This window comes from Diplotaxodon limnothrissa, unplaced genomic scaffold (assembly GCF_057381915.1).
Source record: "Diplotaxodon limnothrissa isolate DT_005_m unplaced genomic scaffold, D_limnothrissa_male_GT1.1 unmapped_scaffold_1, whole genome shotgun sequence".
Taxonomy (NCBI): Eukaryota; Metazoa; Chordata; class Actinopteri; order Cichliformes; family Cichlidae; genus Diplotaxodon; species Diplotaxodon limnothrissa.
This window is the reverse complement of record NW_028188555.1, coordinates 1,536,949-1,562,864: the sequence shown is the minus strand read 5'-3', so window position 1 is coordinate 1,562,864 and position 25,916 is coordinate 1,536,949. Positions and strand designations below refer to the sequence as shown.

General features: G+C 43.6%; 1 protein-coding gene across 1 annotated transcript in view; it reads left to right on the top strand.

The window, feature by feature from the left end:
• The first annotated feature begins 315 nt into the window (after positions 1 to 315).
• Positions 316 to 25,916, top strand: part of LOC146606988 (NACHT, LRR and PYD domains-containing protein 12-like) — a 36,864-nt gene continuing 11,263 nt past the window's right edge. The window contains exons 1-10 of the mRNA XM_085349145.1: positions 316 to 729; positions 834 to 2,616; positions 4,503 to 4,676; positions 17,205 to 17,388; positions 19,523 to 19,668; positions 22,044 to 22,217; positions 23,443 to 23,516; positions 24,658 to 24,902; positions 25,002 to 25,190; positions 25,258 to 25,332. Coding sequence (XP_085205271.1) covers positions 456 to 729; positions 834 to 2,616; positions 4,503 to 4,676; positions 17,205 to 17,388; positions 19,523 to 19,668; positions 22,044 to 22,217; positions 23,443 to 23,516; positions 24,658 to 24,902; positions 25,002 to 25,190; positions 25,258 to 25,332 — 3,318 coding nt within the window. The 5' untranslated portion in view covers positions 316 to 455. The remainder of the gene's footprint in view (positions 730 to 833; positions 2,617 to 4,502; positions 4,677 to 17,204; positions 17,389 to 19,522; positions 19,669 to 22,043; positions 22,218 to 23,442; positions 23,517 to 24,657; positions 24,903 to 25,001; positions 25,191 to 25,257; positions 25,333 to 25,916) is intronic.

The following is a 25,916-nucleotide window of genomic DNA, read 5'->3' as shown; positions in this document are numbered from 1 at the left end:
AGGCTGAACTCAATTTGGTGGCAATGTTCAAAAATATCACTCAGATCATTTCAAAGCTTTTAGTTCTTCTTCGTCACTTCTGTAAAATAATAGAAAGGAAATCAGAACCCAGAAGTTCACTTCCTGATGACTGAACTCTTTCAAAATAAAGCTGAAAGCTCTGAATGTGACACTGCTGCTCCACCACAGTTTTTAGAGGAGGTCAAAGGTCAGTTCAGAGTGATGGATCCCAAACTTCCAGTACATCCAGTGAAGGACATAATCAGCTCTGTGATGAAGGCTTTTACTGCGGAGTTTGTAGGCTGATCACTCTGTGTTTAATAAGACAGGCAGGAACAGCAAAGGAAACTTGGATTCTGAACTCAAACACAAGTTTCTCCACTTTGACTTTTCTCTGTGACCATCAGAGCTTCTGCACAGTGTCATCAAATCTGGATGTTTGTCACTGACAGTCAATGATTTTAGTGATAAAGAAATGTGTTCACAGAGGGAGGAAGAGGAAGAGGAGTGGTGTCTGTGAGGAGGAGCAGCTGTCCTGCTGTGCTTTGTGTCAGGACGTCCTGAAGGATCCAGTCTCTACCAGCTGTGGACACTGGTTCTGCAGACAGTGCATCTCCTCATACTGGGACCAGTCTGCTTCATCAGGAGACTGGTCCTGTCCCCAGTGTGGAGAAAGATCCAGAAGCAGAGCTGGACTGCAGACAGCCAGTCAGAGCAGCTGTGTACAAAGTAAGACTGAACATCTGTCTGCTGATGGACTCATTTCTGAAAACTGGACTTCTTGTTGTTGTTCAGACATTGAAGAGTTTTCTTTCTGTTTTTCTTTCTTTCAGCAGATGTTGGTCTGCAGGAGGTTTTAGATGAACATAAGATCAGTCTGAGGAGGAGATGTGAACGTGTGACTGAAGGAAGTGATGAAACAGGAAGTAGAACCCTCCTCAACAGGATCTACACTGAGCTCTACATCACAGAGGGACAGAGTGAAGAGGTTCATAGCCAACATGAGGTGAGGCAGCTGGAGACAGCTTCCAAGATGGACGCCCTCCATGACACTCCAATCAGGTGCCAGGACATCTTTAAAGCCTTACCTGACCAACAGAGACCCATCAGAGTGGTTCTGACCAACGGCGTGGCTGGTGTTGGAAAAACCTTCTCAGTGCAGAAGTTCACTCTGGACTGGGCAGAGGGCTTGGAGAACCAACATGTCAGTGTGGTGGTTCTGCTTTCATTCAGGGAGCTGAACCTGATCAGAGAGGAGCAGTACAGTCTTCTGGAGCTGCTCCATGTTTTCCATCCAACATTACAGAAGGTCACAGCAGAGAAGCTGGCTGTCTCTCAGCTTTTGTTCATCTTTGACGGCCTGGATGAAAGCAGACTTTCATTGGATTTCACCAACAGGAAGCTGCTGTGTGATGTCACACAGAAGTCATCAGTCAGCCAGCTGCTGACAAACCTCATCCAGGGGAATCTGCTTCCCTCGGCTCTCGTCTGGATAACTTCCCGACCTGCAGCAGCCAATCAGATCCCTCCTACATGTGTTGACAGGCTAACAGAAGTACGAGGCTTCACTGACGCCCAGAAGGAGGAGTACTTCAGGAGGAGATTCAGTGATGAAGAGCTGTCCAGCAGAATCATCTCCCACATGAAGACATCCAGGAGCCTCCACATCATGTGTAGAATCCCAGTCTTCTGCTGGATCACTGCTACAGTTCTGGAGCACATGTTGACTACAGAGCAGAGAGGAGAGCTGCCCAAGACCCTGACTGACATGTACTCACACTTCCTGCTGGTTCAGACAAAGAGGAAGAAGAACAAGTACCACGAGGGACATGAGACGAGTCCACAGGAGCTGACGGAGGCTGACAGGGAAGTTCTTCTGAAGCTGGGGAGGCTGGCGTTTGAACATCTGGAGAAAGGAAACATCATGTTCTACCAAGAAGACCTGGAGCAGTGTGGTCTGGATGTGACAGAGGCCTCGGTGTACTCAGGAGTTTGTACAGAGATCTTCAAAAGAGAGTGTGTGATCTTCCAGAAACCAGTCTACTGCTTTGTTCATCTGAGCATCCAGGAGTTTCTGGCTGCAGTCTACATGTTCCACTGTTTCACCAACAGGAAGTCAGAGGTGCTGAAGGACTTCCTGGGAAAAAAATACAAAGAGTCATCTCTGAATGATTTCCTTAAACGAGCCATGGAGAAATCCCTCCAGAGTAAAAATGGCCACCTGGACTTGTTTGTCCGCTTCCTTCATGGCCTCTGTCTGGAGTCCAACCAGAGACTCTTAGGTCTGCTGGGTCAGACAGAGAACAGTCCAGAAACCATCCAGAGAGTCATCAAGAATCTAAAAGGAAGGAAGACAAAATCCTCTCCTGACAGAAGCATCAACATCTTCCACTGTCTGATGGAGATGAACGACATCTTATTATCTCAGGAGATCCAAGAGTTCCTGAAGTCAGAGAACAAATCAAAGAAACTCTCTGAGATCCACTGCTCAGCTCTGGCCTTCATGCTGCAGATGTCAGAGGAGGTTCTGGATGAGTTGGACCTGAAGAAGTACAACACAACAAAGGAGGGACGACTGAGACTGATTGCAGCTGTGAGGAACTGCAGAAAGGCTCGGTGAGTCCAGATGTGATCATTAATATTATCAGTTGGTGATAGTTTAGTTACTCAGTCATAAACTGCAATCATTTCTTATTTGAGGTCACACTAGGGCTGCCACAAACGATTATTTTTGTGATTATTTGACTAATCAGATCAAAAATAAAACATACAGCTTATTGCACCAGCATGCATCTGCTGTTATATAACTATCATTAGCTTACAGCTTAGAGTTTTTAAGGTATGTGCTAACTAAAAATAAAGACCAGATGATAGTTTATTAAACTTTTAATGAAATTTGCAGATTGTAGCAACAAACAGAAAGGCCCCCCAAAATGTGTGCCGAGTTCTTCAGTGTGATTTCTCCACGATGAAAGCACACTGTGCTCCACATGGTTATGAAGATCTTGATTAACCACATTAGCTTCACATTAGTAACTTTGTCCTCGACAGCTCGGCCATCTTCAGAACCTGCCCAGGAATTGAACTGCACATGTGCACTGGCTCCAGACGTGGGGTTGTCCTGCATAGTCAGTGGTGTCAGTAGATCATTAAGTAAAATAATATGTAACTAGATTCCTTTGAAAGAGCAACCATGGACGACAAAGCTGGGCGGAGTCTGCTCTAAGACACCAAATGAGCAAATATTTGCTGACCTGTATCAGTGATCACCTTTTTGTTGGCCTGGTCCCCCAGTCCTCCCACTCCCCCCGGTCCTCGGTGGATGCTGTCACTTCCTCTGACACTGGCTCACCATTTATGTTGTGTCAAGAATCAAACGTGAAGATCTAATTTACTCTAAACTCTCTGACTGTTACTAATATAGTCATAAAATATGCAACAACCACTGGAGATGGAGATGAAGCTTCAACTTGCAGAAAATAGTTTATTAAAATCAGTTTGAATAAACCCAAGGCTCAGAGCAAAAGAGACAAAAGCGCCCCCAAGTGGTCAGACTGCAGTAATACTTTCACAGTGTGCAGTGATGCACAGGTCCGAGTGGTTTTACACTGAAATTCTCAACAACAGGAAACTATAAGAATTTGTTACTCTAATAATAAACAAAGAAGAAGAAAAACATTTTTCATTTAGAGTTGATGAATATAAATGAATTTGAACTTTACAAACCAATCAAAGACAAACTGATCCACGTGAGTTTATAACAATATTCAAAGGCTGCTGCTGGACACAGACAGGTAACATCATTTTGACTTGCTGTCACCTGGATCTGGAGTCATAAACACTGAAGCGCTGAACATTAATACAAGTCTGTTTCTGCCAACTAGTGATAAACCTGCAGACTAATGGCACAGAAAGCTAAAACGAGCCAATCATTTCTGTGTTTAGTTCCCCTGAAATCAGATGTGATATCAGCAGCTCTGAGTTCATTCATCATTATTGTCCAGTGATGAGATTTCTGCTCCGTTTGGTGACAGTCAGCAGATTTTTCCTGAGTGTGGACGTGAACAGTCGTACCTGACAGCAGCAGGTAGCAAACAGAGATCGTCTTTCCAGCTGGAACTCTTCACTGAGCTGAGCTCATTCAAAATGTTCTGGATTCAAGACAGGAAACAGTCCACATGTGTGTCTTCACTCTGACTCTGGATCAGATCTCACTGACAGACTGTGGACATTATGGAAGCCTAAATGTGACACCATCTTCCTCCTTCATCTGCAGATTAAAGCCAAACAAAGATTCTTATTAAAAGTCTGCAGGTCTGAGAGAGACTGAATCGTTGTGTCATGTCAAACACAGTAAGAGGAGCTGAAGCACAGATGTGAAGAGCAGATGTTCATCAGATTATGACCTCACTCTGTTTTGTCTTCATATACATTCAGTCTGTGTTTATAATGCAGACTTTCTGCTTTTATAATAACACATTTTGTATTTTCTATGATCACAGACTGGCTGACTGTGGACTCTCAGGGACTCACTGTGAAGTTGTGGCCTCGGCTCTGAAGTCCATCCCCTCCCATCTGACAGAACTGGACATGAGTGAGAACAAGCTGCAGGATTCAGCAGTGAAGCTTCTGTGTGCTGGACTGGAGAGTCCAAACTGTCGACTGGAGACTCTGAGGTGAGTTCACTGACTGCAGCTGTTGTTGTTTTTCTATATTTCTGATCTTTGATATTTGAAACGTTTTTTAGTTCCTAAATGTTCAGGATGTGTCTGAAGACAAATGTGAAGAAGTTTGAGTGCTTTCAGAAATGTTGTGTCTTTCCAAATGACTGAACAACAGTTTTCCTCTTGGCTCCAAATAGAAGTTACAGACTTGAGCAGGGTTCATTTAAAGGCTGACAGAAGTGGAGTGGTGACGGGGAGATGTTTGTCAGGACAGCTTTTCAGCCTCCACAGGTTCATGTTGTGCTCCATCAGTCAGTGAAGATGAAGTCAGTACTGGTGAGGCTGTAGAGTGTGTGATGGATGTGAATGAGGCTGTTGGAGATCTGATGATAGCAGATAAAAACAGGCTGCAGAGACTTTGAGCTTTTGTGGAAACAGACAGAGAAAAGAAAGACATGAATGTCAAAGCTAATAAAGGTGAAGTTAGGAGCTGTGATGATGTTCATGTATCAGAAGCTGATCTGGCTGCTACAGAGACGACCCACACAGCTGCTGTGGTGAGGTTTGTGTTAAAGCAGAGGAACACAGGCCCACACATGACAGCAAAGCAGGTTTCAGGCTCTGTGAGAGGATTTCAAACAGAAGCTGGAGAAGAGAAAGGACTACAGAAAGAAGGCAGCTGAGACCAGTCCAAGTGTTTCCATGGAGCCCAGTCTAACATTCATTTATACACTAACGTACAGAAGTGAACGGGAAAATGAATCCATAGTTTCAAATGTAGAAATAGTTCTCAGTTCATTTACAGAGTTTAATACAGTTCATGAGGAAATGTTCAAAACAGCAGCTGAGAAGAAATCTGCTTCACAAAGTTGGATCCAATTCCAATAGTTTGTGATGCACTTGAACGCAGCGTGAGCAGTTCACTGCCTAACCCCACAGAGACTGTCAGTCTGGACTTTTCTTTATTTCTATTGGCTGTCAGTGAGATTTCAGAGCAATCAGAGACTGTGGGTCTGTGTATGAAGTATAATTCATGTGCAGTTGTTGAAGTTGTAGAATGAGAAATAGCAGTTTGGGGTATTTCCTGCTTTCATTGTCCTGCTTGTGCTGATGAAAATGTTTATTGACGTGTGAATTCATTCTTCAACGCTCGATTCTGCCTGAACAACGAGAAACTTTGCTTATTTTTGTGTAACACAATTCAAAGTAGGGCTGGGTATCGTCACTGATTTCTAGAATCAATTCGATTCAATTCGATTGGAATGTGGGAAATGTTGCCTCAGACAGTCAGAAATATTATAATTCAGATCAGTATATTTACATATTTTTGTATCTATAAAAGGGAAGCTGGCACTTTCGCGACTTTATCAGAGGTGTGAGCATCACAGCAGAGGCCTTTGTGTCAAAGTAGCTGAAGATAAAACACAGAAAAACATGAAGCTGATTTTCCTGGGATTTTATAAAAATATTCTGCAGTAGATCAAAAACACATAAACATTACCTGATGCTGCTGAAGTGAAGCAGAGCAAAGTTACACCGTTTTTATTACAAACACAGCGTTTTGCAGTTTTGCATAATTTTAAAAAGTTTAAATTTGTTCAGTATTGAACGGCAGAAATGAGGCTTTCTTTTCGAAAGTAAGTAAAAGGAAAAAAAACAGCGGCCGACAGCGCTGTAAACAACGGTAGACTTGTGCGTAACAAGCAAGCGAATAATGCAGAAAACAGATTTTTAGACGGGAAACTGTTCTTGAAGTACAGAGAGAGAGAGAGAGAGAGAGAGAGAGAGAGAGAGAGAGCTGTGCATGACGTGTGATTTTATCCTGGTGGAAGCAAAACAGCAAAAGTCAGAGTGAGTTCATGACGATGTTTATGTGAAGCGTAGTTTGGATCTTCTTTTGCTGCTGGTTCAGTCAATATTGTTTGGAGAGAGATAAAACTAACAGCTTTAGAATCAGTGTAAAAAGGACGTAATAGAATAGAATAGCCTTTATTGTCATTGTACAGAGTACAACGAAATTGGAGTGCCACTCCCTTGGTGCAAGATTCAATAATAAATATAAATGTAAAATATAAAAAGTACAATAAAACAATCGCAAGTATTCAAACAATAGTAAGTAAGATATATGCAGGATAGCAGCATTACTATAATGACAGTATGAATAGCAGCATAATATAATGGCAGTGACGGTATGGTATAGCTAAGCAGGTTCAAACAGGTTAAACACAAAGCTCGGAGCCGCTGAAACATCAGAATCAGCGAGCTGTCGGCTTTCAACCCCGACCGTGTCCGTGTCATCGGGTGAGAAAAGCGACATCTCACTGATTCTGATTCGCGGGTCGCGCTGTGTGTTTAAGTCTTTGTGCAGAATCCGTGTTCCTGCTCTCATTTACTGTCTTAGCTGTTGTTGAGATTTTGTGAGATTTCACCAGAAATTCTGGAATTTCAAGCAAAATAAATTTATATTAAAAAATAGATTCAGGATTTTAATTAATCGATTTTACGTTATCCAAGCCAGAATCGATTTTAATCGATAAATCGATTATAAAAACCCACCCCCTAAAAGCGTCCTATTAGACCCATTAAACACTAACATAGATGAATACTCAGATTTAAACCTTTATTGTTTCACAAAGGGTTAAAAAGGGAACGTCCACAGTTTAGACTGCAGCAGATTTTATTAAAGCAGTTTGACAGGAAGTAAAGCAAAAACACAAAGAATAAGTGTTTCACATATTAATACATATAACATAATAATAAAAGAAAAGCAAAATAATGATAAAAAAGAATGAAAAAGTTGTCCAGAGCAGCAGGATGTCTGAGGTCTGCAGAAACACAAAAACACAGCAGCTAAAAATAGTTGTTGAAAGAAAACGAGGTGGGAGCTGCTGATTCCTGAGCTTTGATACTGGATTAGCTTCAGTAGTTATTCCCATCACTGCTGTAGGAGCTACATTTAGTCACAGCTGATTGTCTTCTTTGACCAATCAGAAGACTACTGTTGTAAAAACAAGCAGACAAAGAACCAATGAGAGTGAAGAACAGGATAAAGAGCTCGTGTGATGGAGGCAAAGCAATAATCAGCAGACTGTAGCAGTTTCTATCTGGATGAAAGTAGAAGGAGCTCAGCGGAGCTCAGTCCCATATCTTTGGTTAGAAACAACATCAGTGATTTCCTGCTGCTCGAGATGATTCCAGCAGCTCTCATTACAGCAGCTGATGAGAGAAACAGCTGATGGCTCACAGCTCGTGCACTGTTGGATCTCCAGATGTTCACGTGGCTGAAGTCTGTGAAGAAACTGTGGTCCACGTAGTTCACACGGCCTCAGATTGGACCGAGCTCCCTGGATCACTGCAGCATCCTCAGCTGGTACATGGACGTCTCTGCTCCTCAGTCTTGGAGCCCCTGCAGGTCCGTCCACACCACCAGGGTCTTCTCACTCACCTTTCCTTTGTCCTCGTCCTTCATCGGCCGTGCTGTGTCTTTGTTCCTGCGGTGTTGTTCCCACGATGCAGCGCTGATGTTCCCCCCTTGAATGCACAACAAGTACGGTGCTGGTCTTACTCGGGTGAAGCAGAGACAGATTGAAGTCTTTCAGGCTTTAGTGCCGACTTCCCTGACAGAGGCTGGACTCCATGGTCTGCACAGGAGGCTTCTACACTGTGTGGAGGTGACTCCTGGACTTGAAGACAGGCTGCAGGTACATGTGTGATGAAGAGGAGCTACAGCAGTGTGATGGAGCTGCAGGTGTGAAGGAAGTCCTGCTGTCCTGTCCCACCCTCATCTTTGCTTCCTCTGTCTTCTCTGGACTTGTCCTCCTGTTTCAGAAACAGCACTGCTTCATGCCGAGGGTGGACGGGAGCGTTGGCTCTGATTCTTTTACCGTCCACCACAAGGAGACACTGATGCTGACCTCCTGATTCATCTGCATGTGTTCTGCTTCACACTGCTCACCTCCACCAAAGACTTCACAAACATCTTCTTTCTTTGAGTCCAGTTTGTCCCACAAACACTTCCAAATCTCCTCCTCTGAGATTCTGCAGCTTCTTGCAGTGTGACTCAGCTGACTTCTGACAGACCACAGACTGGCACAGCATCCACATGTGTCTCCTTTCAAACAGGCTCTTGATGTTTCCTCCCACATCATTCTGGCCTCTCAGTCTCCTTTGTTCTCCAGCTCTGTAGCTCCAGCTGGTGAAGCTTCAGTTTTCCATGTTGGTAACAGTAAACTACAGCCTCTGCTGTCAGCTGGGTAACTAAACAGAGCTGCAGCACGTCTCTGCGGTGGTGCTACATCCAGCCTGCAGACGGCCGTCTACATGTTGTAGTGGTTTACAGTCACCAGGGGGCGCTGTCCCAGCCATGCAGGCAGTGGGCTGCTCTGCTTGTGCTGTTGTTGGTGAAGCTGAAGTGAAAGCGAGAGTTAAAACCCTGAACAGTGTCCACTGAGCTTCTCATGCTCTTCTCATGCTCAAAGAAGTTTAACAGGAAGGACGACTCGTCCATCAGGCGTCCAGCTGTCCGTGACCGTGTCCACAGCAGAGTGTGACCGAGGCTTCATGCTAACACGCACACATGAAGCTAATACCACCACGAGCAGCTGCTCAGTGGATTTGGAGGACAAATGTCTGCAGCTTCTCACAGGCAGTATGCAGAATGTGGATCTCCACAAAGACTGTGGAGAGCTCGTCCCACACTCTAAATCCAAACTTGTCTGCACAAAACTTCTCACACGTTCCCGTCACAAGTGTCTTCTAAGTGAAGCTACCAGGTTCAGGTCCAGCTTGTTTATCTGGAGCTGCAGGAGATGATCCATCCTCACAAAGCAACACAGCAGATATGCAAACACACAACACAACCAAAGGATTCTCTCTGCATGTCTGTGGCTGATGCTGCTGGAACGAAGCTGTTTGAAACCTTGTTGTTCTGCACTTTGGGACCAGAAGAGGAAACTGAAGCTCTGTGCAGAGGGTCCAATGGAAGCAGCCAAGCGCTGTAAGTGTCTGCTGTACAGGGATGCTGGTTCAGCTGTGGCTCAGTTTCACAGTGTGACTCAATAAAAGCAGCAGGAAATCAAAGCTTGATGCTTTCATCAGTGTGGAAATAAGAAAGTTTCCTGTGACAGACGCTGGAGCTCTTTCACTCTCAGCTTCACAGTTTCAGCTTCAAACTTCTTCCAACATGTTTCTAACACGGCCACATTCCACCTTAATGGAGCTGATATCTTGTGCATCAGCACATTTTCTAAAGGCAGCGATCACATCTTTAGTTTTGGATGTTTAACTGCAGATTGTTTATGTGTTTATAGCACATTAATTACAGCAGCAGCGTTGACCACAGTGCTGTACAAGAATCCAAGATAACTATTAAAATAACTCCTAATATTAATATCACACATCAAATATCAAATAACTCTCATGCTGTATTAAAAGCCAGTGAATACAAATGTGTTTTCAGAGCAGATTTACAGAGACTGACAGCAGGAGCTGGGGCTGTTCGATAGAACGATGTATATATGATGACCATATGAAAACGTCTATCGTTTCATATCACGCTCTTTGTTTCCTGCTTATGTGTTTGTGTTTTCCAGATAAAGCTTTCAAAATAAATCTGAAGATCCTGTTGAGAGTTTTCAAAATAAACACAATACAGTACTGCGGTCGCTCGTTTATCGAGTTACGTTCTAAAAATAAGTCTCAGAATGAAGTAGCAGCTTTATGTTTTACAAGTATTATAGAAGTTTTAAGGCAGTTAAACCCTCACTGCACACTTTCTACACTTTTCTCAGACAGGCATGAACATTTTCACACTTTTCTCTCTTGTTTAAACAAAGTTCAAACCTTCATAGAAAAATAAGTTCATTATTAAAGAGTGAAAGCAAAGTGTTTCTGAAACGTGTCAAATCAGCCTTTGCTGGCATTAAATGAGCTTGGTTCTGTGTGAGGAGCACTCGTCCATGGCCTGGGCTCCTTGCTGTCAGGTAAAGTTTCATAAAGCTTTTGAGTTTTTCTGCAGATAATGTTGGTGTCCAGCACGATGTTCTTTTTCCTGCGGTCACTGAGCCACAAAGCCAAAGCTGACTCCATCCTTACGATGTTCTTGTTGTGGACAGTTACAACCTTTTTGCCTCCTTGTTGAAACTATGATGGTCAGCATCTTCCTCTGCCTTTGGCTGCTACCACAGCTGCAAAACGTCTCGTCATCATTGTTGTTTGTTGGGACAAAACGTACAAACATACAGTGCAGCACTGCAGAGTCACACTGCTGTAAATTTGAACACATTCTGTACTGTACAGGAGACACAGCATGAGATTGGCTGACAATGGTCTACAGCCAATCAGGACGCAGAACACAACGCGCTGTACAAAACAAAAACATGCAAAATTGCACAAAAAAGATCAGCGAAACAGCGAGGCCGCCAAAGGTGAACTGTGTTACAGCGAGGGACCAGCGTATATGTGGTTGTTGGGACGATAAATGTCTTTGAGCTTGTGTCAGAAGACGAGCTGCAGCTTTCTGGACCAGCTGCAGTCTTGCCAGGCAGGTCCCACTAACTCCAACATATAAGGAGTTACAATAATCCAGCTGGGACGTCATGAAAACGTGGATCGCCCGTTCAAGGTTTTTAAAAGATATAAATGATCTCACCTTAGATAAAAGCCTCAGTTTGAAGAAAGACCGCTGTACAACTGAGCTCAGCTGTTTTTCAAATTGCCGTCAAATATAAGCCCCAAATGTAATAATGCGATTTAATAAAAGAGCTGAACCAGTCTAATAGAGCGCCCTTGATGCCGCCATGCTCCAATGGTGAGGTCAAGATGCTGTGGTCAAGGCAGCAGTCAGATCCAAAAGCACAGCGGAGTCTCCTGATCAGTGGCTGATAAAAGATCATTAAGAACTTTTCAAAGTGCAGTTTCAGTGCTGTGAAGAGCTTAAAAACCAGACTGAAACCTTTACAACAGATTGCAGCTGAACAAATATAATCTTTTACAAAATCTTCGACAGGAAGGGAAGCTTTGAAATAGGCCTGAAGTTTGAGCGGACAGAGGATCCAGATCAGGTTTTTAGTACAGGCTGTACAACAGCATGTTTAAAACAGGCTGTACAACACCTGAACTAAGACTGCTGTTAAAAATCGCTAAGATGTCGGAACCGACAACCTTTAAAATCTTTTTAAACACGTGTTGGAACAACTTAATTTGGACAAGATGATGTCTTTATAGCATCACATCGTTCCTCCACCTGATCAAACCACACAGGCTCAAACTGATCAAAAACAGCTGAGCAGGTGAATATTTTAGCCCCGGTGCGATCTCGGGCGAGAGTATCGATGATGGCCAAAGGGCAGCGTCCAGCTCTACGGCCGCTGAAGAGCAGACTCAACAGACGCGCGTGATGTGGATCCTACTGCTCTAAAATTGGAGCTTCTTCAATCCATTAAAGAGGACATTAGTACGCTGTTAAAAGAAGAAGTCAGAAATGCATTGAAAGAAGATTTTGACAATATAAGGGCTGACGTGCAAGGACTGAGAAATGAGATCGCTAACAGCATGGCGGCGACGTGCGGCGAAGTTGATGGAGTAAAGGTTACAGTGAAAGAAGCTGAGGATGGGCTGTCAATGTGGAGCGATGAGGTGACCACCCTGCAGTCTACAGTAGAGAGTATGAAGGAGGAGCTGTCTGACCTGAAGGATAAATGTGATGAAGGCAGGAAGCGGAGAGCTAACATCCACATCATAGGGATCCCAGAGGGCCTGGACTCGAGCTCCTCCACGGCCATATCCGTGCTACTACGTGAAGTGCTGGGTATGGATAAAGACGTTATTGTCGACCGCTCACACAGGAGCCCTATCCTGAGAAAGCCAGCTGGTAACCCGCACGCCGTCATAGCCGAGCGTCACTACTACCAGGATTGTGTGGCTACGCCGTGCCAGGGCCCAAGCCCCGCTTGAGTTTAACGGACAACCTATTGCAATATTACGACTGGGCGATATGACCCAAAGTTCATATCTCGATATTCTTTAGCTGGATGGCGATATACGATATATATCTCGATATTTTTGAAGCCAGAAAGTACGAACAAAAAGAGAGTTCTTAGTCAAAGCTGTGTCCCAAATCTCACACAGGCACATTTATTAACATACAGCGTAGATGTACATGAAACAGTTACTCAGGAATAAATGATCAGCATTTATTAAATAATAATGCTCCATAAATAAAAGAAAACAATGTTGTTTTTGTGCATAACAAAAAGCTCACAATCGTGCAGTCAAAATGTAAACAGACGCTGAGCATAATAACAAGCAGCTGCTCTGTTCCCAGGTTCTACTGCGTGACTGACAGCCTGGAGTTTGAAACCCTCTTTGTAACCGTGTCTCTTACAGGTGCCATTTATGGTCCTTATACACACTCAATACAGTAATATTACGTTGAAGCAGAGTACGTATCACTCCGCGAGGCTCCTCGTAGCTATAATGCTCCAACAATCCATCAAGCGGTGCGGCCTCGTAGCTGAGCAAAGTCGTACCAAAACATCTTTTGAAAGGTTTCTGAGCGCCGTGTAGCACATAAAATCGGTTCGAGGTCAGTAAGCACAACCAGAATTCATCCATAAGCCGCACTGTCGATTTATGAGAAAATTACAGGATTTTAAGTGCAGAAAATATAGTTTATGGTTTTCCTTTGATCTTAGCAAATATCTACGCCTCTAATTGGGACGATCACAGATTTTTCACTAATGTCTTTGCGCGGCTCCCCAATATGTCATCACACAATATCATCTTTGAGGGAGACCTAAACTGCTCATTATCTGCTATGGACCACAGTTCACACAAAAGTACACTTAGTCCAAAGTCAGCATGCGTCATTCAGAGCTTTCTTGATAATTATGGGCTGGCTGATGTATGGAGATTTCATAATCCTGCTTCACATCAATACTCTTTTTTTTCTAATGTCCATAAAACATATATTTGTATAGAAAAACGTCTCCCTTTAGTTACAGAATGTGATTATAAGACTCTGGTGATTTCTCCTCTTGTTTTTTCAATGTGTATTCCTGATGCCTGCTCCAACTATCAGCCATGGAGATTCAACTCAGTGTTGTTAGCAGATGAAGAGTTTGTCAGTTACAAAAGGTCTCAAAGAGATTTTTTTTCTATCAATCAGACCCCAGAGATGTCATCATCAGTCATTTGGGAATCTCTAAAAGCATCTGAGAGGCCAAATAATTTCATTTTGTGCCAAACAGAATAGAATAGAATAGAATTAGAATAGAATTCAACTTTATTGTCATTGCACATGCACAGGTACAGGGCAACGAAATGCAGTTTGCATCCATCCAGAAGTGCTTTAGTGACATAGATATATTACAATATATATTAGCAATAATATAGATATGTGAGTATATTACAGAAATGGGTCTATTATGGTATGTTATAATGTACACGGTATGAAGTATGTTGTGAATGTTCTATAACTATAAGTATGTACAGGCTGTAGTGAGTACGAGCTATGTACAGAATATGAACAGGATATAAATATGAAAAACTATACAGAATATGAAATAAATAACTTTACAGAAATCTGAGATATACAGCTATACAGAAATGGGAACTATGCAAGTTGTAAACAGTTGTAGGGTTAAAGATTATCGAATGTACAGAATGATTATTTACACAGAGCTATACAGTAGTGCAGTTAAGATAAGTGAGATATGTAGATAGTTTCTACAGAGGCTATATAAAGTGCTGGTGGTTGTGAGTGGTGATTCAGTCCATGTTATTATTGTGTGTTTGAGGGTACAGTTGTCCATTGTGGGTGTGTGTATGTTCAGTCCATGAGTTTAACATGGGTCAGATGTCAGGAGGCAGAGTTCAGGAGTCTGACAGCTGTGGGGAAGAAGCTGTTCCGGTACCTGGTGGTCTTAGTTCGGAGGCTCCTGTAGCGCCTCCCGGAGGGCAGGAGGGTGAAGAGTCCATGTGATGGGTGACTGGGGTCTTTGATGATTTTCCCAGCCCTTTTCAGACACCGCTTCCTGTAGATGTCTTTTATGGCAGGAAGTGGTGCTCCGGCGATGCGCTGGGCAGTTTTCACGACCCTCTGCAACGCCTTCCGGTCCGAGGCAGAGCAGTTCCCGTACCAGACTGTTATACAGTTGGTCAGGATGCTCTCGATGGTGCAACGATAGAAGTTCACCAGGATGTCTGAGGACAGGTGGTTCTTCCTCAGAGTCCTCAAGAAGAAGAGGCGCTGGTGAGCCTTCTTGACCAGCTTGGAGCAGTTGGTTGTCCAGATGAGATCCTCGGAGATGTGGACTCCCAGGAACTTGAAGCTGCTCACACGCTCCACAGCTGTCCCCTTAATGTGGATGGGTGGATGTGGGTCAGCATTCCTCCTGTAGTCCACGATGAGCTCCTTGGTCTTCTCGGTGTTAAGCAGCAGGTTGTTTCTGTCGCACCACTCAGCCAGACGATCCACCTCCTCCCTGTAGGCGGCCTCATCGTTGTCACTGATGAGGCCAATCACCGTGGTGTCATCTGCAAACTTAATGATGGTGTTGGAACCATCAGCAGGTCTGCAGTCGTGGGTGAAGAGGGAGTAGAGGAAAGGGCTCATCACACAGCCTTGTGGTACACCGGTGTTCATTGTGATGGTAGATGAGCAGTGGTTATCCAGCCGGACATGTTGGGGGCGGTTGGAATAAAATAGGGACCGAGCGCCTCTCTCAGTTAGCTGATGAAATGACTAAACTACATGCTGTGTACAGCCACTCTCCTGAGCCTGTATTATATACACAGCGGTTACAATGACAAACTGAATACAATCTCATATCTACAAAACAAGCTTAGTCAAAGTTGCAGCTACGCTTATGAACATGGAGAAAAAACAGGCGAGTTATCAGCTCACCAGCTACGACTAAGAACAGCTAACCAACTATCCTTGAGATCTACAATGACCAGGGAATAAGGTCTACAGACAACCAAACTATCCTTGAGATCCACAATGATTTCAATAAGGTGTTTTATATTCCCTCCTTGGGAGAAGATGCGATCGCTAGTCTGGAGGAACCTGTCTCTAATGTTGAAATTGAAACGGCCGTACGGAGCATGCAGTCTGGAAAATCTGCTGCCCCGACGGGTATCCATCTGATTTTTTCATAAAGTTTTCTGACCGACTGAATTCACTGTTAAAATCAACTTTTGAAGAATCCTTCCTCTCACAGTCGTTGCCTCCAACAATGCATCAAGCAGTGATGTGTTTAATTGTAAAACAGGAAAAAGACCATTTAGATTGTCGTTCATGTCGTTTAATATCTTTGTTCAACACAGACACCAAGATCCTGGCTCAAGTGTTGGCCCGTCGCTTACACAAGTATTTGTCCTCCATTATTTCACCAGACGGGCTTTATTAGGCACTCTTTTTTGAACATTAGAGCTCTATTAAATATCATTTATACCCATGTTAAAGGTGATACATTGGAAACTGTAATTTGGCTTGACGCAGAAAAGGCGTTGGATCGGGTGAGATGGGATTTTTTTTATACGCTTAAAAAATGTGGCTTTAATTTTGTATCTTGGATAAAAGTATTGTATTGCTCCCCTCTAACAGCCGTCCGGACTAACAATAATCTGCCCCCCAGGACAGGGATGCCCTCTGTCTCCTTTTTGCCATTGAACCGCTAGCTGTTGCTCTGAGACAATGTGTTGGTGTTGAGGGAAAACATCGAGGGGGTATCGAACATGAAGTCTCTCTTTATGCCGACGACATGATTTTATTTATTTCCAACCCATCGAACAGCCTCCACAAACTTTTGGATAGACTTACAATAATAATAATAATACGTTTTATTTATAGGCGCCTTTAAGAGCCTCAAGGTCACCTTAATGCATACTTAAGGAATTTGGGACAATTTCTGGATATAAAGTGAATTTTGGGAAGAGCGAGGCAAAGTCTATCTGTACGACAACTGGGGAGTTTTGTGTATTTTAGCCCCTTTTAAACCCAGCTATAAGAAGTTTAAGTACTCGGGCATCTGTGTGACAAGAAAACCACAAAGATGTGTATAAAACTATCTTCCTTTATTGTCGAAGCTTAAAGAGGATTTTGGAAAATGTGAGTTTTGCCTCTTTATATTTATGGTGGGAATGCAGAACAAGGAGCAAAGATGAATGTGATGCTGAATCAGCAGAAGACTTGGACTCATTTGATTCCAGCTTTGATATCATTGATTTCAATATGTCCATTTCTGTCACACTTCACCTATAAAAGTGAAGCCATGTGGTTCCTGGAAGGAAAAACACGACTTTTTCAAGTCTTTGTCCTGTTTTTATGAGAAATGTACGACTTTAATGTGAAACATTCAGAGTTTTTTCTCTTGTTGTGTTTGTTTGAAGCTGCTTCCTGTTGGCTTCAGCTGTTTGGAGTTTCCATTTTCTAAACTTCTACATTCTGAACCTTCTTCAGCTCTGAACAGATGATGAAACACTGAATGATTTCAAGCACTTTGTCTAATAAACTTACATCTTTCATTCTTTATACAGATTGAAGAGCTGTGATTTGTCAGATATTGGCCTTGATTATCTGGCAGCAGCGCTGAAGTCCAACCCCTCGTATCCCACAGAGGTGGACCTGAGTGGAACCTACAGCAACCTGCAGGATCCAGGAGTGAAGCATCTGTGTGATTTGCTGGAGAATCCACGATGTCGATTTGAAACTCTGAGGTCAGTCAGCATGTTTTAGTTGTGCTGAGATGAATATGATGTGAAAGTTGTGCTGACACTAAACTGCAGACATCAGGCTGATATTATACTGATCCACACTGAGGATCTTCATGGTAAAGTCTGTTTTCTTCTTCTCTGGTTTAGTCCATTGACTGCAGCAGAACAATGTTCACATTTCAAACAGTGATACTCAACGTATGGCCCGCGGCCCACACGCGGCCTGCCCACCTTTCCTGATTCAGAGAGAGGGGACCCTGATTAACTGTGTAGCTTCTTCCTCACAGTTCTAAGTATCAGACACAACAATGAATAATCCACAGCTGACTGTCTTTAGCAGGTCAAAGGTCACGGCACACAGCAGACAGTCAGAAATATTCTAACTCTGATCATTTATCAGTTGTGACACTGTGAGACTTGATCAGAGGTGTGATCATCACAGCAGAGGCCTTTGTGTCAAAGTCACTGAGGATCAAACAGAAACACATGAAGCAGATTTTCCTCTTCTGGCTTTTTATAGCAGATAACCTTCAAAATATTCTGCAGTCGATCAAAAACTGAAGCAAACCATGAAGCAACATGTGAACATGAGCTGATGCTGCTGAAGTGAAGCAAAGTTACAGAGGTTTGATTACAGACACAGCTGAGAGTTTGTAATCTGTCATCATTTTAAAAAGTTTCCATGGAACAGCAGAAATGAGGCTTTACTGTCAGAGGCCGACAGCACTGAACACAACAGCAGACTGGTGGCTAATAAACAGTGAATGATGCAGAAACAGATGTTTGAAGCTGTTCTTGGAGTACACTGAGAGAGAGAGAGCTGTGCAGGCAGGAACAGCCAAAGTCAGAGAGAATTCATGAGCATATTGATCAAACGTGAAGCAGAGTTTGGATCTTCTTCTGCTGCTGCTTCACTCAGTTTTGGTTGGAGACAGATGAAACCTGCAGCTTCAGGATCTGTGAGCTGTCCACTTTCAGCCCCGACGGCGTGTCCGTGTACGTGCCGTCGAGTGAACGATCCACGCTCTGTGTTTCCATCTTTGTGTGTTTAGCTGCTCTCATTTACTGTTTTATCTGTTTGCTGCTTGTTGAAATAGTTTGTGAGCTTTAACCTGAGATTCTGGCAAAATACATTTATATTAAACATCGATTCAGGATTGAATGAATCAACATCGTTTTATTCAAATTAAAACCATTTAAATGGGAACATGAATTTTTTACAGCCGCCTCTAATGCTGGGTAATGTCAGCTGGTCCATGTGCAGCTGGCTGTGAGGCTCAGGGAGCGTCTACAAAGTGCAACACTGAAAGAACATCATCCATAAATATTGAGTAAGAACTGGACTCTCATACAGCGAGACTCAAATGCCTTTAAACATCAGCTTATCCTGCTGATCCAAGTCCAACACTGAGTTTGTAAAAACATGTTTGTCAATCAGTTTGTTTGGTTTCTGAGGAAAATGATTCAATAAGTTGCTGCTAATACACAACATTTCATCATATTTCCTCATAACCCTCTTTTGTCTGACCATTTGATCCCATTTGAATTTGCAATAAAGGATCCACAGAGTTTGGTGACAATAATGACAGTAGATGTTTGTGTGAAAGTGCTGGAAGCAAATGAGTGTGTGATGTTCTTTCAGTGTTGCACTTTGTAGACGCTCCCTGAGCACTGGTCTCACAGCCAGCTGCACATAGAGACCAGTGTTGTTAGTCCAGGTCAGAAGATGACTTGTTGGAATGAAAATGAGCTTGTAGTTTGTCTGCTTTAATAATGTGACTGGAAAAAGGTGTTGGACTTCAAATATGTCCATTTCTGTCACACTTCACCTTTAAAAGTGAAGCCATGTGGTTCCTGGAAGGAAAAACACGACTTTTTCAAGTCTTTGTCCTGTTTTTATGAGAAATGTACGACTTTAATGTGAAACATTCAGAGTTTTTTCTCTTGTTGTGTTTGTTTGAAGCTGCTTCCTGTTGGCTTCAGCTGTTTGGAGTTTCCATTTTCTAAACTTCTACATTCTGAACCTTCTTCAGCTCTGAACAGATGATGAAACACTGAATGATTTCAAGCACTTTGTCTAATAAACTTACATCTTTCATTCTTTATACAGATTGTGGAGCTGTGGTTTGTCAGAGATCAGCTGTGATTATCTGGCAGCAGCACTGAAGTCCAACCCCTCCCATCTGAGACAGCTGGACCTGAGCATCAACAACAAGCTGCAGGATCCAGGAGTGAAGCATCTGTGTGGTTTCCTGGAGAGTCCAGGATGTAAACTTGAAACTCTGAGGTCAGTCAGCATGTTTTAGTTGTGCTGAGATGAATATGATGTGAAAGTTGTGCTGACACTAAACTGCAGACATCAGGCTGATATTATACTGATCCACACTGAGGATCTTCATGGTAAAGTCTGTTTTCTTCTTCTCTGGTTTAGTCCATTGACTGCAGCAGAAAAATGTTCACATTTCAAACCTTCAAAGAAGAAGAAAAATCCTCCACTGGAAAATTCACTGTGAAACTCTCAAACTCTTCATTGCACCTTAAAGTCTGTCTGACACTGAAATCCAAAGCAAAATGTGCGTTTGCTTTACAGACAGCAGTCCAACACAAACATACACACATCATCCAAAACACAGTCCAACATCCAAATCTCCTCCACTGCCAGCATGAATGATGGGAAAGAGAAGGAGCAACACTCTGACATTCAGGGTTAGAATGAGTTTCATCAAGCAGACTGTGAAGATCAAAGCTGCATTAGAAAGCTTACATGAATGAATGAGTGGACAGAAGTGGACAGAGATCATCTGAAGCACTTCAAAGGCTTTAAATCAGCACATTTCTCTTTATTCTTTATCAACTCTGTTAGTTTCTCTCAGTTTTCTGTGGAATGAAGCTAACAGCAGGCTAATAAGATGCTGACCAATAGGTTTCTATTAAAGGTTGTAATTTGTATATGAAAAAGTGCTTTGGCTCAGCAGGGATCAGCTTACAGGTAGAATACAGCTGCTGGATGGGATTAGCATGTCATAGCTATCTACCAAACTGCTAACTGGGGGATTTCAGGCCATCTATGGATCATTTTTGCTAACTGTTTTTTCAGCTTAGGCTCACAGGGCTGCAGCCTGTGCCCTAGCTGTCATAGGGCAAGAGGCGTGGTCCACCTGCACAGGTGAGCAGTCCATCACAGGGCCAACAGAGAGCGACAGAGAAGCACTCCCTCACATCCACACCTACAGCCAATGTAGAAGCACCAATGAACCTAAGCAGCATTTCATTGGACTGTGGGAGAACATCCAACCTCCACAGGAAGGCCCAGCTGACCAACAAGCTTCAACCTACAACCTTCTTGCTCTAAGGCACTAGTGCTAACCACTTTTGCCCATTTCAGCCCAAATCCTGCATCTTCCTGTTTCTGACTCCAGGCCAGCTCCACTAACACTTTCTCATCAGACACTGCCACCTAGTGGAGGAAGTCTTAGTTCCATTTGAAGCTTCAGATTACAGTTAGTTCCTTTACAAAGAGGTGGAGGTGGTGGGGCCACAGCACCATCATCACTGAGTGCCATAGGACACTTAACCTTTGTTTCCATATGCTGGGAACTTCCTGTTGTTCCAAGGAGGACTGGAAAATGTGTGAAAATCTCCCAGTCACTTCCTCACAGCACACTTCAATCATTTCCCTCCCACAGCATCAGGACCAGGGCTTTTTCTCTCTTTGGTCCCACTAAGAGATTTCCACACAAACACCTCATCAGTGGGACTCTCAGAGCTACCAGCCCTTTGCTACAATCACAAAGCTCTTCATTGAAATCAATGATATCAAAGCTGGAATCAAATGAGTCCAAGTCTTCTGCTGATTCAGCATCACATTCATCTTTGCTCCTTGTTCTGCATCCCCACCATGGACTTCATTCCTTTCCAAGCCAGCCTTGAGTGTCCTTTATTCAGCTCATCCTCTGCTTTACTTTTACACCTGATTTTAGCTGCTTTATCTCTCTTTCAACAGGTTTCTGTGCCTCAATCTTTTTCTTCTCTCCCTCATAACAAGACAGCTTCTTCTGCCTGAGAACATGTTGGAGTGATTTACTAATCCAGGGCTGCTTATTGGGGAAAATACTTCCTGTTTCCAAAGTAATCCCCATTTTTCCCAGAAAGAAATGTCAGTAGAAATTGATGATCTAAGTGAGAACATGAGCCTTTAAAAAGTCCCAGTGGGTGCAGTCAAAGCAGTCCCTCAGTCCCAGTATAGAGTCTTTGGTCCAGACTGGAACAGCTGTGTGCCCAGTCTGAGCTCTCTTCAGTGCTGTGACCTGACAGACCCAGAGGGGCCATCACATCACATTTAGAAGCTCCCCTGATGGAGCCACAACACATGTCCAATACTTAGTCTGTCTTGTTGGACCAACTGGAAGAAATGATTCAAGGACTTAGTCACAGAACAGAGATTCAAATCTCCAAAATCCAACTGGCTGCATCAGGACATATAGTCTGAAACTCTGCACAGTTTCCTGTTTGAAGCTGCTTCCTGTTGGCTTCAGCTGTTTGGAGTTTCCATTTTCTAAACTTCTACATTCTGAACCTTCTTCAGCTCTGAACAGATGATGAAACACTGAATGATTTCAAGCACTTTGTCTAATAAACTTACATCTTTCATTCTTTATACAGATTGTGGAGCTGTGGTTTGTCAAAGATCAGCTGTGATTATCTGGCAGCAGCACTGAAGTCCAACCCCTCCCATCTGAGAGAGCTGGAGCTGTATGGAAACAACCTGAAGGATCCAGATGTGAAGCAGCTGTCTGATCTTCAGCAGAGTCTAGACTACAGACTGGAGACTCTGAGGTCAGTAGAGTGATGGAGTGAGTGGGTGGTGCTGTCAGCAGTATTGTACTAAACACAGTCAGTATGAAACAAAGATCCAGTGTTTCCTGTAAAGCTGCAGCTTCTCAGTGAAGCTGTGAGAGGAGAACGGTGACAGGCTTCAGGATTGGACACAAACACTTCCTGTTTCTCACCTTTATGGTCACCATAGTAACGGCTGACACGCTCTGATCAAACACTGTCAACAGCCAATCAGCTCTCTGAACAAAGCAGCACGCAGACCAATGACTGCATTGATTTCCAAGTTTAAAGCAGTGAAGAACACAGTCTGTAGGTGAGGAAGAATTTAGTGAGAGCAGATGTTTGGATGGAATTCCTCCAGTTAACAGCTGGAACCGTCCATCTGGATTGTTGGGCTTGTTGTTGGGGTTCCTACAGAGCTCAGAGTGGACACACCAAGGTTCTTCTAATGAATGAAAGTCCAAACTCAAACTAGGAGGGAAAAACATTTTCAGCAACTTCAATAAAAATCCAAAGATTAGAAAAAGTGAAGCAACAATGAGTCCTAGTACAGTCCCAGCACTGACGTCCCTGCTGCTCTTTATACTGGATGTGCTGCATCACTGACTGACAGCTGATGAAGAGTCTCTGGAAACACTCGTTTATCTCCTCTGCTCTTCCTCCTTCTCTCTGCAGGTGGAGCTGATGATGGTAAACAGGACGGTGTGTGTGCTGAGAGAGGAGCAGCTGTGTCCTGATGATCCAGAGAGGTTGAAGCAGCAGCAGCTTGTGTGTAGAGACGCTCTGACTGGGCCATGTTACTGGGAGGTGGAGAGGAGAGCTTCATCCAGCAGTGACTGACAGAGGAATGAAGTGCAGATGACTGTCAGTGCTGCAGAGTGAACTGCTCTGAGAACAGCTCCACTGTCAGACACAATGTAGAGTCCAGCATCAGCCCTGTGTGTCCCTCTGGATCTGACAGAGGATCATCAGTGTATCTGGACTGCTCTGCTGCTGCTCTGTCCTTCTACAGTCTCTGCACAGTCTCTGTCTCACTCTGGAAAGATTTTACAACTTGTTGTAATTACAGAACGTTAATATAATATTCAAACATGTGATCTTCTCTTTATTTCTGAATCTTTACCAAATAAAGAAAAACCAAACTAACAAACAGAAGCTGTCGTGTCCTTTTTCACCACATCTGTGAATCTTTTCTGTGTTTTTCCTCTTTTCCTCCTTCCTGCAGCTCCATCTTCATCATTCTGTGTCCAGTATATGTGAACACGTCCAAAGCATCTGAGCCTCATGTTACCCGTTTGTGTGAGTTACGCCTGTCGTTGTGTTGTGGTGTATAAATAAGGGGCAGGAGACAGCGCTGGATCTCTGAGTTCTTTACTCTCAATTTCTGCAACATCTGCAATATCTAGAAATGCAAACCTGTGAGCTGTGTGTGTTGTGCGTCTGCTCGGCCACCTCTCCTCCGGCCATGCTGGAAGCAGCTGTGCGTTTGACAGTTTTATCGACTCGACAATAATCGAACAAATTAAATGTTCAAAAATATCAACTTAAGCACTTCAAAGTCAACAAAAAGCTTAAAACAATGAAATAATATTTCACTGACAAAACAACAGCTCATAAGAACGATACACAAAATAATACAGAAACAAACAAATAAAAGTTATTAACCAGGATCCATGTTTTTGTCACAAACACTGAATCAGCTGATTCACTCTTTATGTTTCTGAGTTTGTTTTGTGATTATAGTTTCCTGTCTCGTGTGTGTAATTGGTCCCAGCTGTGTTTCCCTCCTGCCTCCCGTTCCCTGATTACTAAACTGCGTCCACGCCGCCGGCGCTCCTCTCCACAGCTGGATTCCAGGATTTCAGAGCATCCAGCTGTGGTGAGTGATGGAGACACTTTCTCTGCTCCCTCAGTAATCAGGACAGTTTATTGAACATCAGAGGACATAAAGGACTGTTTTTCACCTGCCCGTTCTGAACCTGGACATTAAAGACTGCTGGCTTCAAGGACATTAATCCCAGTGTCAGTCAGCCAATAACAGCCTGTGTTTTTCAGCTCTTTAGGAGTCAGAAATGAGAAAGACACAGACTGCTAACCTCTCCCTGCAGGAAATAAGCTCCGCCTCTTCCTGTCCTGTATATGAGTGATTCTGACATGAGACACAATGAGTTTCCTGTTTATTGTGACTTAAAGCGAGCAGCAAAGACACTAAACTGTGTGTTTCCAGCTGAAGCTGCTTTTTGTGTTGCTCCCACAATCCTGTCTGAAACAGTCAGTGAGGAAAACTCAGTTTATGCTTCCAAGCTCATTGTGAGAGGGCACATTGTGTTCCTGCAAGTGCTGATTTTGTCTGCATCCCTGAGTTTAGTGAGCTGCCTCCAAGGACTTGTGAAGCCCAGTGTGTTAAGGCTGCATCTCCCAGATGTTTCCACCTTTCCAGCAGAGACGATAAATGTTCCCACAAAGGCTCAAAGACTGTTTGATTTTCTGAGTGTTGGCCTCAAGAGATTGCTCAGTGAGCACCTGAGTGTTTCTGGGACATCGGACACTAACTGGAACTTCAAGTCTGGTTCTGAAGCTGCACATGCAAAGACTGTTTCTGGTTGTAGAGACCTGGCTGTTCCAGGGATTGTAACCTCCCCAGAGGCTGAGCTGCTGACCTCAGCTGACTCTGGAGCCTTGAAGGTAACTAAGTTTGCACCGCTCGGGTGAGCCATCTCAGCTGCAACAGCCTCCACAGAGAGCTCACGCAAGCTTACCCAGCCTGCTGAGGATTTTATGCAGGTGTCTGGTAAAAGGACGATGCTGCTGTCCAATGAGGCGAGGAGAGAAGTAGCCAAACAGGCGAGAGCCGTGAAGGAGGAACGGCGGGCAGCTCTGGATGCCCGACATAAATACCTGATGAGCAGGCTGGCCGACGCCAGCAGCCTGGAGGAGGCGGCGGTGGAAGACGCCATCGTCTCTGATGACAGAGTAAGTTCAGAGACGTGATCCTTCCTCAGAGTTGAACCTTTGAGTCATTAATGTCTGATTCTTCCAGTTCAGTCTGATCCATGAATTCTTTGCTGCAAACGGATCCAAGAAGCTGATTTTCTTCTATCAGGATGTCAAACAGGTAACTTTGATCACATTTCAATGACTGACACATGAAGGTCTAACCGCTCTTCATAATCTGCTGTCCTGTTTGTTGCAGCGTACTTTGTATTCATATCTTTTAATATCTGTTATTAACCAGGATCCATGTTTTTGTCACAAACACTGAATCAGCTGATTCACTCTTTATGTTTCTGAGTTTGTTTTGTGATTATAGTTCTGGTTTCTGTTTCTGTGTCTTCACTGTGTCCCGCGTCTCCTTACTTTGGACTCTGTGTTATATTTCCTGTTTTACTTTGACAGTCCTGTGTTACTGTTTCCTGTCTCGTGTGTGTAATTGGTCCCAGCTGTGTTTCCCTCCTGTCTCCCGTTCCCTGATTACTAAACTGCGTCCACGCCGCCGGCGCTCCTCTCCACAGCTGGATTCCAGGATTTCAGAGCATCCAGCTGTGGTGAGTGATGGAGACACTTTCTCTGCTCCCTCAGTAATCAGGACAGTTTATTGAACATCAGAGGACATAAAGGACTGTTTTTCACCTGCCCGTTCTGAACCTGGACATTAAAGACTGCTGGCTTCAAGGACATTAATCCCAGTGTCAGCCAGCC